We start from the raw sequence: 15,313 nt of genomic DNA, 5'->3' as shown, positions 1-15,313 counted from the left end.
CTTACTGGGAGGGTTCAGGAATATCTACACTGCAGATTTTACAATCAATGACACAGGAGAGGACAGATGTGCTCTTTATGGCTGGTGGCACTGTGTTTGTAAAAGTTGAATGTCACCGATATAATAAAGCTGCTCATCACAGTGATTTTTAACAGAGGAGTGAGAATGCCCCTGGCTCCAGAAATGTGATTACTCTCCTTTGATGACATAGTATATATATATAAAAAATGCAATAGAAAAGGGAATAGTGCCAGAGGAATGGCAAACAGTTAATGTTATTCCTCTATTCAAAAAGGGAGATAGAACAAATCCAGGGAACAATAGACTAGTGGCAGGAAAGATATTGAAATCTTTACTGAGAAATGTAATTAGAAAAACATCTAGAAACTGAAAATACAATAAAGAATTTCATGCTTGACCAACATTATTGAATTATTTGAAGAAGTAACAAAGAGTAGACATTGGTAATGCAGTAGATGTAATATACGTGAACTTTCAAAAGGCCTTCGGTAAGGTAGTAGACTCATAACTAAGGTCAGAGCATGTGGACTCATGGGACAAGTAGCAGCATGGATAGCAAACTGGCTACAAAACAGAAAACAGAGAGTAGAGATTAAATAAGTGACTCAGAAGGTGGGAAATGGTGTTCCACAGGGATCAGTGCTGGGACCAGTTGTTCACCTTTTTGGCAGCGGCATAGCTGAGCCTTTGGCCAGCAGCGGGGCTGAAAGGATACAAGTTGATGGTATCCTCATATGTTATCCTCCTTCTGGCATGCACCTCATGCTTTCCTGCCCTCCCGTCACCACAACTCCACCCTTGTGCCTTCCTCATTTCACACACCCAAGAAATGCAGCCTGCCCAGCCAGTGGGTGACCAAGAAGAGGGAGAGGAGAGTGAAGAAGAAAAAGATGATTGATTTGACACTCCCAGCCACCAGCTCCTCAATGTCAACTAGCAAGGCCATTTGCAGTGTCCCCCACTGAAAGGCAGCAGCCTTCCACCAGCCATGCTGCAGCCACTGGGGTAGTACTGCATGACATCATTAGGATAGGCAAAGACACTCACTAAGAGGATGCATACGAGTGATGAGTTGATTTCTTGATGTCACATTGGATGGATAGATGTATAAAGGTGGATTGAAAAGCTTGCTTTGTGGTGGCTTTTGTTTCTGCATCGTGGCCAAGCGAATGTTGTGATGGTCAGTAACAGATGAAAGGTAAGGTGTGGGATTAATGTTCAAAGGTGAATTGGGGTTTTGGACATTGGGACCACAGGCGGATGATTCCATCCTGCATATCCAGGCCAGAAAGGTTCTGTCTTGGATGCATCCTTCCATCTGTTTTCTCCTCTTCTGTGTCTTCCTCTTTGTCTTCCTCTTCTTCTGCGTCTTCCCCATCCCTTTGCAAGTGGATGCTGTCAATCTGAAATTACAGCATAAAATGCTGGAAATACTCAGCTGGTTAGGCAGCATCTTGACCTGAGACGTGAACTCTGTTTTTCTCTCCATGGATGTTGACTCACCTGCTGAGTATTTGCAGCATTTTCTGTCTTCTCAAAGGTCTTCAATTACCATCCGAGCATTTGCAAGCATCCAGGTTAACCTGCCGTGCTTAGGACCCAGCGTGGAATTCAGCGCTAGGCTCGAAGTTTGCGTTGGTGACGTTAAGTCGGCATTGCACGCCGATTGCCGTCACCACACCGCCATTTATTCCAGCCTGGCGCTGACAGTTTCCAGCAGCGCAAAGGTAAGCACGAAAACAGTGGCTGCCGCAGGACCCGCCACCAGCTGGTAAAAGAGCGACGGCCAGTGTTTTAGCACCATTTAATGGTGCCACAGAGTGGCGCTGAGGGGAGCAATTTTCAGCCCCAATCTCATTCAGTGTACCAACCTCCAGTTTTACGCTAGGTCATTTATGGGGCGGGGAAGTCGGCACTCCCAGCAGAGGGAGTCCCTAGTCTATCCCTCTCTGTCTCATTGGCCTTGTAAAGGGGAGAGGAGGTTCTGTCCCTTACAAAAATCGAGCAGGGAATCCCAACTAAGTTCGGGACCCAGAGTATTCAGGTCCTAGCCTTTTCTCAAGTCAGAGTTACAGTGGAAGTTGAGAGAATGTTATGCAAGGGTTCTTGCTTTGAAGGATATGATATTTGTTGTGTTGTCATCAGTGGTAGCATAGCCCAGGAGCAGTATAGGGTGTCTGGCAGGCAGGAAATGGGAGTGGGGCCTGAATGGAGGACGAGGTGAGGGATTGAGCCAGTGGGGCAGAAACAGGAATGGAGCCAGGGTTGCTGATATCAAGGCAGACAGGAAGAGAGCAAAGCAGAACTGGCATGTGATGAGGGCCTAAAGCAGTTGAAAGGAGAATCCATCATTGACAAAGCTGATGGGGCAGGTGGAATTTCACTCAAAAGTCAGGTAGGGCAACTGGTACAAAATAAACAGGATTGGGACCCAAGAATGGTGCTCGATTGGCAAGAAGATGTGGGAGCAAACTCTGGAAGTGGACTAGGGTGACTAACAGCCGGGTAGGTGAAAAGAAAGGAGCGGGCAGCCAGGGGGCCTAAAGCAGCCAAAGTATTAAACCACAGCAGCCAAAGCATTAAACTACAGCAGAAGTGGAAACAAGATCCAGGAATAGGGCTTGGTCAGGTGAACTCAAGCGAAAGCAATTAGCCAGTACAAACAGGAATAGAATGGTGCCTGACAGAAAATGAGTGGATGAGGAAGGTGTTGGGGAACCAGGGCAATAGTGAGGTAAGAAGTCAACAGGGTTGGAAAGGAATTTCAGTAAATTAAAAATTTTAAATGAAGATACCTGAATGGGGAAACAGAAAAAAAAGAGTGAAGAAAGAAAATTGACACCACAGGAAGGATATATTGGCCTTGGAGGGAGAGCAGCGTATATTTACCAGAATGATACCTGGAGTCCAAGGGTTAAATTACGAGGAGAGATTACACAAACTAGGGTTGTATTCCCTGGAATTTAGATGGTATAAGGATGATTTGTTCAAAGTTTTCAAGATATTAAGAGGAACTGATAGGGTAGATGGAGAGAAACTAATTCCGCTGGTTGGGGATTCTAGGACTAGGGGGCAAAGTCTAAAAATTAGAGCCCGGCCTTTCAGGAGTGCAGTTAGGAAACACTTCTACACACAAAGGGTGGTAGAAGTTTGGAACTCTCTTCCGCAAATGGCAATTGATGCTAGGTCAATTGTTAATTTTAAATCTGAGATTTATAGATTTTTGTTAACCAAAGGTATTGAGGTATATGGGGCAAAAAGGGGTATATGGAGTTAGGTCACAGATCAGCCATGATCTCATTGAATGGCGGAACAAGCTCGAGGGGCTAAATGGCCCACCCCTGTTCGTATGTTATGGCCGAAGCAAACTGCGCCAAAGCATCCCACTGGCATCTGCACTGTGACAGGGAGATAGGCTTTTCTCACTGTACAAGGTTTTGACATAGGTGAAATGCTGGGGCTGGAGAAGGTGGAAAGCTTGATTTCCACTGTTGGGGGGGGGGGGTGGTGGGCGGGGGAGGGAGGAATTTGGGACAGAACCTGGATCCACCAGCAGTGCCAAGCTACGCCAGGTCCCTACCGAACCTAAGGAGTGGGAATTCCCAGTGCAGGCAGCCCCCACTCTGACCTTTTGCCGTGATTTGCTTTGTAAAAGGAAAGGGCAGATGGAGGTTCTGCCCATTACATGACAAAGAGGAAACTTCCAGAAATGGTGGAAACCTGGTGCAACTAGGTCTCTGCCATTTTTTGGGCAGTTCTTCTGGTCTTCTACTGGAGTTACTGAGGGAGGCCAGTGGAACCCCTGAAAAATGTAGTCCCTACAGTCTAAGCCCAGACTTTTGAGACAATCTTAAAAGATACAAAGATAATTCAATGGTTAAATTTAACTATGCTATTGTGAAATGTATAATTTGGGGGATTTTTAAATTATATTTAAACCTTATTTTGGACATTAGAAATATCAATTACTGAGAAACAAATTTCTGAAAATGTTTTCAAAAAGCAATTTGAGAATTTGATTGGACCATCAACACACCGTGATGGCGATAAATTGACATGTTGAGATAACGTTTTCTATTATAAATAGCAATACTCATTGTTCCCATTCTCAATGTTGACATTTAAAGTTTCACTCAAAATATGACGAGAAGTTTGTGGACCTAATTACTGTTTTATAATGATTTTTAAAGTAAATATAGAATCCAAGCAATTCATAGAATGTTTTAAAATATTGACTTCTGATCGCATCTTTTCATCAGTTCAATAAAACCCTGACTTTCCCTCCTGTTTGCACAGCCAATGTCACGATATTCAAGCCCTCAAATTTCCATGTTATCTTCCACACTACTTTTGGGCTGCAGCTCCAGGTACAGTTAGTGCCTATAATGCAACTCTACATAACTCTGGATCCTGTCTTCAAGAGCCGGATGTGTGGTAAATAACAACCTAGTTACCTTCACTATCCAGCCATTGTAATAGTCATAAATGCTTCATTGTTCTCAGTGATAATTAAACACTGTACAATTTGTTTGTGTTTATTTAGGTCTTTGTGGAAACTTCAACAATGTACTTAATGATGAGTTTAAAACAGTCAGTGGTCTTGTGGAAGGAACATCTGCTGCCTTTGCAAATACCTGGAAGACCAAAGCTAGCTGCCCAGACAGAAAAGATATTCATGAAAATCCTTGCACCCTCAGTATCGAAAATGGTAAGTCTACAACTGCTTTTCAGTGATGAGCCTAAAGGTTCGAATCATAGCATAATGGAATTGAAGAAGAGTCACCAGGACAAATAAATAAAATAATGTCAGATCCTGTATTGCAAAGTACATTACGAAATAATACATGAATGATTTTATCCAATATCATACAATGGTTCTAATTTTCATCTCTGTAAAGCCCCATAAATAGGCATAATGGAGGATTATGGAGGGGAAATATGGTGAGAATATCAAGGCCCTCAATGTGCATGATGTGTATTTTTGATAAGATGTATGCCTGGCATAGGAAGCTTCCATCAGCAATAGGCAAGAGATTCACTGTAATATAATGTAACAGAAATGACATCATTTAGACATCAACACTATTTTCTGGGTTTACGTAGGAAGTACAGACTTCTTAATGTTGCCTATTTAAATTGGGTTTCTGGGATGTACCTTTGAATACAAAGTTTTTAAAGATACAGCCTGCAACCTTCAGGTGTCATTGAAATTTTGGGGGGGATATGTGCTGTGTGTTTTGGGGTCTGGGTTTGGGCACATTTTGTTTCCCCCCATTTTGCTGCCATCAAATTCTTTGGGACAATGAATGTTCCCTTAAGAATTCTTTTGTTTTTTTTCATTCTCGGGATAGCGGCTTTGCTAGCAATGTCAGCATTCATTACGCATCCCTAGTTGCCCCTGAGAAGGTGAAAGTGAGCCTTCTTCTTGAACCGCTACAGTCCATGTGGCAAAGGCACTCCCACAGTGCAGTTAGGTAGGGAGTTCTAGGATTTTGACCCAGCGATAATGAAGGAATGGCGATATGTCCAAGTCGTGATGGTGTGTGTCTTGCAGGAGAACTTGGAGGTGATGATGTTCCCATGCACCTGCTGCCTTTGTCCTTCTAGGTGGTGGGGGTGTGGGTTTGGGAGGTGCTATTGGAGAAGCCTTGGCGAGTTGCTGCACTGCATCCTGTAGATAGTATACAATGCAGCCACGGTACGCTGGTGGTGGGGGGAGTAGATGTTTGAGGTGATGAATGGGCTGCCAATCAAGCAGGCTGCTTTGTCCTGGATGTTGTCGCGCTTCTTGAGTGCTGTTGCAGCTGCACGCATCCAGGCAGGGTACAAAGTGTTCCATCACACTCCTGACTTGTGCCTTGTAGGTGGTGGAAAGGCTTTGGAGAGTCAGAAGGTGAGCCACTCGCTGAAGAATACTCAGCCTTTGACCAGTTGAGTCTCTGGTTAATAGCGACCCCCAGGATGTTGATGGTGGGGGATTTGGCGATGGTAATGTCATTGAATGACAAGGGGAGGTAGTTCGACTCTCTCTTGTTGGAGATGGTTATTGTCTGGCACTTGTGTGGCGCGAATGTTACTTACCACTTATCAGCCCAAGCCTGGATGTTGTCAATATCTAAACTATTTGAAGGAAAAAGGAGGTGATGAAATAATTCAGATTGCATCATAGGATGACGACTGCTACCTGCCATTAATTTGCCAATCACATACATATATAAATGGCAGGCTTACTTTAATTTAACTAAGAAGCAATGTATGCGGAGGCGATGGTCTACCAAGGAACCTGTGACGGAGACTGTGTTGCAAGTTGCAAGCTGATTTGTAGCCAAGCTCCAGAGCAAGCACTGCACTAGCAAATGCCTGTCAAGTTCACTTGTAAGATGTGCGGAAATCGCCCCTCGCCCTGTCAAACAGTTTCCAAAGTTCAGACCCGTCGAACAGACAACACAAAACCCAGTGAATCTGTGAAAACTTCTTTTACTTAAAAATCAGCAAGAGATTACAAGTAATCTGATAGTCTTGTAATGTATAATATTGGCCCAGAAATTCGGGTTGGGGGCTTCCCGCGGGTGCAAGCCCCCGACCTGCACTTACCTTGCGCGTCGGCCGTTGAGCTGTGAGCCCCCGTGGAATTGCGATCCTGGGCCTCCTCCAACTGCTGGCGCGGAGTTCTTGCATATCCCAGGGGCGCAGTTAGTTCGATGCGTCCCCTGGGATCACGTGGGCCATGGAGAGCCACTGCATGCGCAGTGCATGCACGAAACCGGCACTTCCATTGGGCCTACGGGTGAGTACCCCGTGCGTACTCACCCGTGGAGACCTGAATTTCTGGGCCAATATTCCCAATTATACCTCAGCATAGACAGAGCTATCCCTTTACTTTAAGCTTAAGCAAAACAAAACCACATACGTACTAATACCAGCGAGTGGTCAATTCAGCAGTGACTACACGCATGATTTCTGGCAACAGACCAAGTTGCCCGGCTGCAGCAGTGAGTGGTCAATCTACAGCATCTTTTATACCCCAAGACATAGCAACCCTCCCACTGGGTATGTGTCGCTAACTATATGACATAATGGTCATTAATTGTTTCTCAGACCCTCTCATCACTAGTCCGTTAGGCATTCATGGGCCTTCAAGGTTACATTCCAAAGTCTGAAGATGTTTCCACAGTTCAATAGTCTGTTCCCACAGGACTCTCAAAGCATACTTTCCTTATCTTAGTAAAAGGCAGCTTGCAGCCTTTCACAGCTTACAGCCGTAACAATTCATTTAGCAAAGTTCTGTTCCTGTCTAAGGTCTTTTTTATCTATCAATGGTTTTCGTACAAAAGTTCTCACAGGAACACTTCAACTTCCCGAAGCATGCTGATATATCAAAATGTGGTCAAGTTTTTTTTCAGTTTTGGTCAAGTTACAGCAATATTTACAGCAAATGGCTTATTCTTATACCCTTCGGTCCTGAATTATTTTTCTCATGCCGCCACAGGCAACATTAGTAATATGAGTTAATCTGCAGTCCCCAGGTGTATTAAGCAGGTGCTTGACGTTGTTTTCCAGAGCAGGTGACGTCATCACTTTCCCCATGGACAACCAGCAACAGCAGAACAGTGCTATGGGCTTTTTCCCCCAAAGGGCAGCATTTCTCAAAAGTTCAGGGCATCAGTGATTGCACACATGTAGACCTAGATGCTCTGCACACATCACCACAAGGTCTTCCACTTCACCATCACCATTTTCACAGGATCATACCTGCTTCACCAGCGGCAGTTAAGGTGCCTTTATTTTAAAACAATATACCTGTACCATGCCCCCATAATTTGACCCAGAAAGAAAATTGCAAGGTTGTCTCTTTGGAGTCTAAGGCTACTGTCTGCAGTCCTGGCATACGATATCTATATGGCAGCTACATACATTTGTCAAGTATAAAAAAGGTGCATGTATCATAGAGAGCCATCAATGAGCACATCATAGGCATGGTATAGCAAAAGAGGTAATTAGCAACGTTGAAAAAACTAAGTCCAGGTTGATGAGCCAATAGGTAGCCTCAGAAGTGGCTTGATGTAAGTCTGAGATGTCACAATGTGATCCATAGTTGAGGCCCTGGAATTATATGCAAGGTCAGTATGCACACAGTCAGATGCCTGCCAATACGCAGCATCCAATTCATGCCACAACAAAGCCCAAGGTGAAAATTGACCTCAATGTGTTGTTCTGTATTATATATAGAAGTTTTACACCTAGTAGCACAGGGGCTGAAACTCCACAGCAGTTCTGCTGGTGTCCCGACAGAGATACAGTTGGAGACCAATGGAAACCCTGTGGAATTTCTGCCCCATAATGTTTAAAGAGCAGTTTAAGAAAATGTTATTTCTGCAACAAATGAATCAGTTGCAAAAAGTTATTTTTTACAAAACAACCCTTTAATTTCTCCTTTCTTTTTATAGAAAAGTATGCTAAGCATTGGTGCGCCCTGCTAATAGCTGACAACTCTTCATTTGCTCTGTGCCATTCGCAGATCAACCCCAATCTCTACTATGAGGTACAAACAGTTGCTGTGTCATTGTATCTGATATTTATTATTATAAAAACTGCTTGTATTGATTGCACCAAGTTCAGTAGCGACTTTTTTGAAAAGTTAGCGCCCGGCAAAATCCATTGAAAAATGTTGCAAAATTAGGCGGTACCTACAGGAGCAGGGTGTTAACTTTTAGCACCTTCGCAAAAACCCGGCCCAATTTAGCGCAGGGCGCTAATATCGCCGCGCCCGGGCGAAAACCCATTTGCACCCCGTTAGCGCCCCATGGAGGCGCTAACCGCAGGCGCAAAGCAGCCGAATTTCGCGGCCAAGGTTTTGTTTGCATATTCTGTTCTGTATTGAGTGTTTCCATTTGAAGGATTATTTCTGAGTTCAATCTTTGTTTAAAACTTTTCACCTTAAGTGTGAGATAACACAAAGCTTTATTTTGCAGCAATGTAAATATGACAGCTGTAACTGTGAAAAGAGTGAGGACTGCATGTGTGCTGCCCTCTCCTCATATGTTCAGGCTTGTGCAGCCAAAGGCATCACCATTTCCAACTGGAGAGCTAAAGTATGCTGTAAGTATAACTATATTAATCACCTCCACATCGAGTACAATACCTGTCAGATTTGTAGCAGTAACTGCAAAACATTTGCCCTTCCCCATTTACTGCAGCTTCATATTCTTATATACCTAGAAAAATCCACCATGAGGCAACAAAAGGTAATCATGAGGTAGCTCTACTTTTCGTGCTTTGCCTGCACTGATATAATGTAACGGGCATTCCCTTGCCACTGACTTCACCCCTTCCCTTACTGCTATCTAAGGCTGAACTAGACGGTCCTCAACCTTGGTACCCTGTCAACCCTACACAGAACCTTGAACCCCACATCTTATCCATCGCCAAACCACATTCTTCCAGCCCCACAACAATGCTCACCTCCACCTACCTCAGCCCCTGATGCCTATAGATGACTCTAAGAGGGAGAAATTCAGTTTTTAGCGCCAACGGCTAGCGCCTTAAGAGGGCAATAAGTGGGTCGCGAAGCGGCTAGCGCCCAGGCGTGGCGCGAACTGCGCCTCTCGCAAAATTGAGCGGACATTTAGCAGCGGCGCAAAACCGCAACACCCGCTCAGCTGCGCGCGCAGATCCTGACGTCATTTCATGGTGCAACGCCCTTAGTGCGCCCCGAACTGGAACTTCAGTGGCGCCCCCCCTTCTTTCCGCCTGGCGCTCCCAGCGACTGGTTGACTGGAACGGTTCCCAGTCGCTGTGGGGCTGGGGGGGCGCTATTTAAAGGGGGCTCTTCCTGGCTTCTTAGTGGTAGCCATTTTTGGACCGCTCCTTCTGTGTGAGAGAGAGAGAGACTTGCAGAGAGACAAAGGGAGAGAGCTTTCTGCATTGACTCAGCGCTCGCACAGGTACTTCTGGCTTCAGCCCAGAGCTTTGCAGTTGGATTGATTTTTCAGTGCCATAGCCTTGAGTGGCCACATGTAATGGGGGCTGCAATGAGTGGAACCGTTGGGTTTCTCCATTGCATTGAGAGGGCTCAGAGATGCCGAGAGAGAGTGCCAATCATGGCCAGACGGAGGAGGGCTAACAGGCATCGGCACAGGAGGCCTTACACCGCCAGCAGTTCTCATACCTCAACATGTCTGAGGAGCAGTGTATTCGGAGGCTTCGATTCAGAAGGGAGGTGGTCACTGAGCTCTGCCACCTGCTTCAGACAGATCTGCAGCCTCAGCTGAGGAGCAGGACGTCTCTGTCGGTGGCAGTGAAGGTGACAGTGGCTCTCAACTTCTATGCCACCGGCTCCTTCCAATCCGCTGCTGGGGACATTGCCAATGTCTCCCAGTTCGCGGTGCATTGCTGCATCCGCCAAGTCATGAATGCCCTCTTCAAAAGGAGACATCAGTACATTTCCTACCCCATGACCCTGGACAAGCAGCAGGAGCGCGCAATGGGATTTGCAAGAATAGCGGGCTTCCCCATGGTCCAGGGCGCCATTGACTGCACGCATGTGGCTTTGCGGGCGCCTCTAGAGAATGCCGAGGATTACCGCAACCGGAAGGGGTTCCATTCGTTGAACGTGCAGTTGGTGTGTGACCACAGACAGCTGATACTAGCTGTCAGTGCCCGCTTTCTAGGCAGCAGCCACGACACCTTCATCCTGTGCCAGACTTCTGTGGCAGACCTTTTCGAAGCCCCGGCTCACCCAGGAGGCTGGCTTCTCGGGGACAAAGGCTATCCTTTGTGCACTTGGCTGATGACCCCACTCGGTGCGCCCAGCACCCCTGCTGAAGAGCGATACAATGACAGCCATCAAGTGACCAGGAACATCATTGAGCACACAATCGGCGTGCTAAAGCAACGGTTCCGCTGTCTGGACCATTCTGGGGGAGCCCTTCAGTACTCGCCTGAGCGAGTCTCCCATTTCGTTGTAGTGTGCTGCATGCTGCACAACCTGGCTATCCTCAGGACTCAGCCACTGCCAGCAGACATTGGAGGACCACCAGAGGAGGAGGAGGAGGAGGAGGAGGAGCACCAAGATGGGAGGGAGGCACAAAGTGCAAGGGCCGTCCGTCAGCGGCTTATTGCAAGTCGATTCTAGGCCCCCTCTGAGGGAATGGCTTGTGCCATTGAAAGAACATGAATGGAACCGGTCCGCAAACCCTGAGTCGGTCAAGGCAACAAATAGTTCAAAGTGCAAACATGCACAATCTGAATAAAGACAATTATTTATTTAACAAACTCTGTGCCCTTCCCGCATGACAAGCAAATACAGAGAAACCCCCCAAAAAAGAGTCAGACACATAACTGGCTCGAACAACCTGCAGACAATGAACAAAAGAGTTAACCAAAAATGACCATGATCCTCGGCCTTCACAAAAAAAAATCACAACATTTTGCCACACCTCCTACTTTTTGGCCTGCGAGGGTGATCTGCCTCGCTTGCGAGATTGGCCCCTTCCCACCCTGCAGCTCCTCCGCAATGGGACCCCAGTGGCTGCAGCAAGGCTGGGGGAAGGCTGCTGAGTGTCAGATAGTGAGTCGGCAGATGCCCTTGGGGGACGGCCTGGACTAGCTCTGGGCCTGGCGGGCCCGGCTGCTGACTGCTCCAACTCTGCTTGGGCGGCAGCAGTCTGTCCTAAGGGTGGTGACAGCTGCAGTGGAGGAGTGACAGTGTTGGCAGCAGGAATGCTGCCATCCTGACAGAGCACAGGCACTCCCTGGTCGGACGACACACTGGCACTCGCACGGGGCAGCACTGAAGCATGCGCAGCAATCTGCTGAAGCACAGACTGCTGGCCTGCTGCAGTGCGGCGAGGGCCCCGGTGAATCCTGCCCGATCCAGCGAGGGTGGCAACAGTCAGTGCTCGTGTGGCCCTAACCTGTATCTGCATCAGACCAGCCACTGACTGCATGGCACCACTAAGCACTTGTGTGGAAGCCGCCTGTGCTGCCTGTGCTGCACCGAAGCCCTGAAGACTCCTTGCCAGTGCTGCACCGAAGTCCTGCAGACTCCTTGCCAGTGCTGCACCGAAGTCCTGCAGACTCCTTGCCAGTGCTGCATCGAAGTCCTGCAGACTCATTACCTGTGCTGCACCGAAGTCCTGCAGACTCATTACCTGTGCTGCACCGAAGTCCTGCAGACTCATTACCTGTGCTGCACCGAAGTCCTGCAGACTCCTTGCCTGTGCTGCCCCGAATTCCTGTACACTCCTTGCCAGTGACTCTATGGAGTCAGGCATCCTTGCCACTGCAGCCATGAGCTCAGTCTGCCTGTGCTCCGCCTGGGCGCCCATTTCAGTGAGGAGCCGCATCTCCTCTGCGCTCGCTGTAGCAGGACTGGAGGCCAGACTCTCCCTCCGGGGAGAAGGCCACCGAGCTTCCCTAACCCCCCCCGCGTTGCTGCAGCCCGCTGGGCCCCGGAGCTTCACCCTCCTCAGAACCTTCCCCCCTGCTCCCCTCCAGGGAAGACGTGTCCCCATTATGGCCTTGGGCTGCCTCGGCTGAGGGTGGCACTGATGGTCCGGCTTCCACTTCCTCCTCCTCGCCTTCAGAATCACTCACAGTGGCAGCTTGAGGGCCCGCCTCCTCACCTGGTGAATCAGCATCTGAAAGCAGGGAAGTCCAAGAGTTGCTTTAGAGTGAGGAGAGGGCGGCAGCGATGGAGGCATGAGTGCTGCAATGCACTGCATTGGTTCGATAGTGGCAAAGGATGCTGGCGTGAGGCACAAGTGGAAGGCGAGAGGTCAAAAAGGTGATGACCTTACCACTGCTGTCCAGAACGGGGTCGGCATCTCCAGTGGCGACGGGGCCAATCATCCGGCCTGCCGTAATCCGTTCCACTCACTGCTCCAGATCGCTGAGGTCTTTAAGTTCAGGACGGCCTCCCCCGGTCCATTGCTGCTGCCTCCTATTGTGGGCCAGCTTGCCCTGCAAGAGAAAGGACGGGCTCTCAGTACAGTGTGAAGTCCTGATCTTGGCTGCACTGCCTCCCATGGTGGAATAGCCCTTACAATGTCAAGCCCTGATCTTGGCTGCACTGCCTCCCATGGTGGAATAGCCCTTACAGTGAGTAAAGTGGTGAATGTGCATGTGAGTTTCATGAGAGGCCCATAGGTGTTGGATGAGGGCTGGGCATTGGGGCTTTCAGGACCCTTTGGCCATAAATTTAGGTGCACATGCAGGGATGAAGAGGATACTGGAAAGGGTACTCACCCTGACAACCCGAGTGAGGTCGTTGAACTTCTTCCTGCATTGCGTTGGGGTCCTAGGTACCATGCTGCTAGAGGTCACTCTTTGTGCCACCTCCCTCCAAGTTTTTCGATATTCGTTGGGCAGCGGCCTCCTGCCACTGTCCGGAAACAGGATAGGTCGCCTGCGCTCCACTGCGCCAACCAGAACCTTCAGGGCCCCCTCACTGAACCGCTGCGCTCGCTCCCTGGCCCTCTCCATGGTCATAGGCGTTATAATGTCGCAGCAGGTCTGTCCAGGCCGAGAATCAGGGCTCCAATGTGCAGGGCGTGGCTGCAAGCCAAATTGACCCTCCCCCTTTAAGAGGTGACCAGCTCCAGCGTGTCTGCCTGCAATCGCTAACTGGCCGAACCTGCGCTGCGCCCGCCCTCGGTGGTAGCGCCTCGCCTCTCCGGCTTAGCGCCTTAGGATAGTCATGCAGCGCCTGCTTTAGCGCAGCAATAACCTTTGGGGCGAAGCAACTCAATTTCGCTGAAGGTGGCGATAATTTGCGCCGGGCGCTAAATTTAACGCACGCTCGACTGTAGCGCCCCAAACGTAGTGATACTGAATTTCTAGGCCTAATACTCTTCTAGCTGGCCTACCATCCTCCACTCCATGAACTCAAATTTGATCAAACCGGCAGCACTTATCCTGTCCCACTTGCTCCTCAGTCCCGTCTTCATTGACTTATATTGGCACCCCATCCCCAAAAGTATTACATTTAAAATCCTAATCCTCATTTTTAAATCCCTCCATGGCCTTGCCACACCCGACCTGTGCAATCACCTCCAGCCTTATGTTCCCTCGGAACAGTCCATTCCCCGGACTCCAGCTTTCTGTGTCACCCTTCCTCCCCCTCCTCTTGGTATGTGTTGGTCTTCATCTCTCCCTAACCTGTTTCCACCTTTAAAATCCTTCCCAAAACTAATTTCTATGAACATGTTTTCTACCACCCCTCCTTAATCAGTCACTTCCTGGCTCAATGTCCATTTCTGTCACCTATTTGTGAAGTGTCTTAGGACATTTTTTCATTAAAGGAGCTATGTTAATGCAAGCTGTTGTTCTTGTGAGTGGCAGCAAATGTTAATGGCCTGCGCCTAGTGGCACAGTATGTTAGTAGCTGGCACATGGGGGGCATTTTAACCCCCAAAAAACAGGGGTGGGGGGGGGGCATGTGGTTGAGGTCAGGTGGGAGGTTAAAGTGTTAAAAACCTGAATCCCGACCCCAACCCACCTCCAACTTTCGGTGTTAACGGAGGCGGGACGAGGGCGGGCAGCCAACCCGCCTCCGTTAACACCGTTAACACCAGCAAAAAATAACAAAAAGATTGATTAAGAAAGGGAAGATAGATTATGAAAGTAAATTAGCAAAAAATATAAAAACAGATAGTAAGAGTTTTTATAGTTAGATAAAAAGAAAAAGGGTGGCTAAAGTAAATGTTGGTCCCTTAGAGGATGAGACCGGGAAATTAATGGTGGGAAATATGGAGATGGCAAAAACACTGAATGAATATTTTACATCAGTCTTTACAGTAGAAGACACTAAGAATATCCCAACACTGGACAAACAGGGGGCTAAAGGGGGGGGGAGGAGCTAAACACGATCAAAATCACTAAGGAAGTGGTACTCGGTAAAATAATGGGACTCAAGGCGGATAAATCACCTGGACCTGATGGCTTACATCCTAGGGTCTTGAGGGAAGTGGCGGTAGGGATTGTGGATGCATTGGTAATAATTTTCCAAAACTCCCTGGACTCGGCAAAGGTCCCGGCAGACTGGAAAACTGCTAATGTAACACCCTTATTTAAAAAGGGCAGTAGACAGAAGGCTGGAAACTATAGACCGGTTAGCCTAACATCTGTGGTAGGTAAAATTTTGGAGTCCATTATTAAGGAGACAGTAACAGGACATTTGGATAATCATAATTTAATAGGACAAAGTCAGCATGGTTTTATGAAGGGGAAGTCATGTTTGACAAATTTGCTGGAGTTCTTTGAGGAAGTAATGTATAGGGTGGATAAAGGG

At 47.9% G+C, this 15,313-nt stretch overlaps 1 protein-coding gene across 1 annotated transcript in view; it reads left to right on the top strand.

Moving 5' to 3' along the window:
* Positions 1–15,313, top strand: part of LOC147106548 (mucin-2-like) — a 72,720-nt gene that overhangs the window by 37,199 nt on the left and 20,208 nt on the right. The window contains exons 14-17 of the mRNA XM_086008477.1: positions 4,318–4,455; positions 4,565–4,729; positions 8,469–8,563; positions 8,994–9,120. Of these exons, the coding sequence (XP_085864603.1) occupies positions 4,318–4,455; positions 4,565–4,729; positions 8,469–8,563; positions 8,994–9,120 (525 nt within the window). The remainder of the gene's footprint in view (positions 1–4,317; positions 4,456–4,564; positions 4,730–8,468; positions 8,564–8,993; positions 9,121–15,313) is intronic.

The sequence above is a fragment of the Somniosus microcephalus genome, chromosome 15 (assembly GCF_052327205.1).
Source record: "Somniosus microcephalus isolate GS21.2 chromosome 15, FLI_Smic_1.0, whole genome shotgun sequence".
NCBI classification, from domain to species: Eukaryota; Metazoa; Chordata; class Chondrichthyes; order Squaliformes; family Somniosidae; genus Somniosus; species Somniosus microcephalus.
Note: the sequence above shows the minus strand (reverse complement) of the source record. Positions and strands in the feature narration are given on the sequence as shown.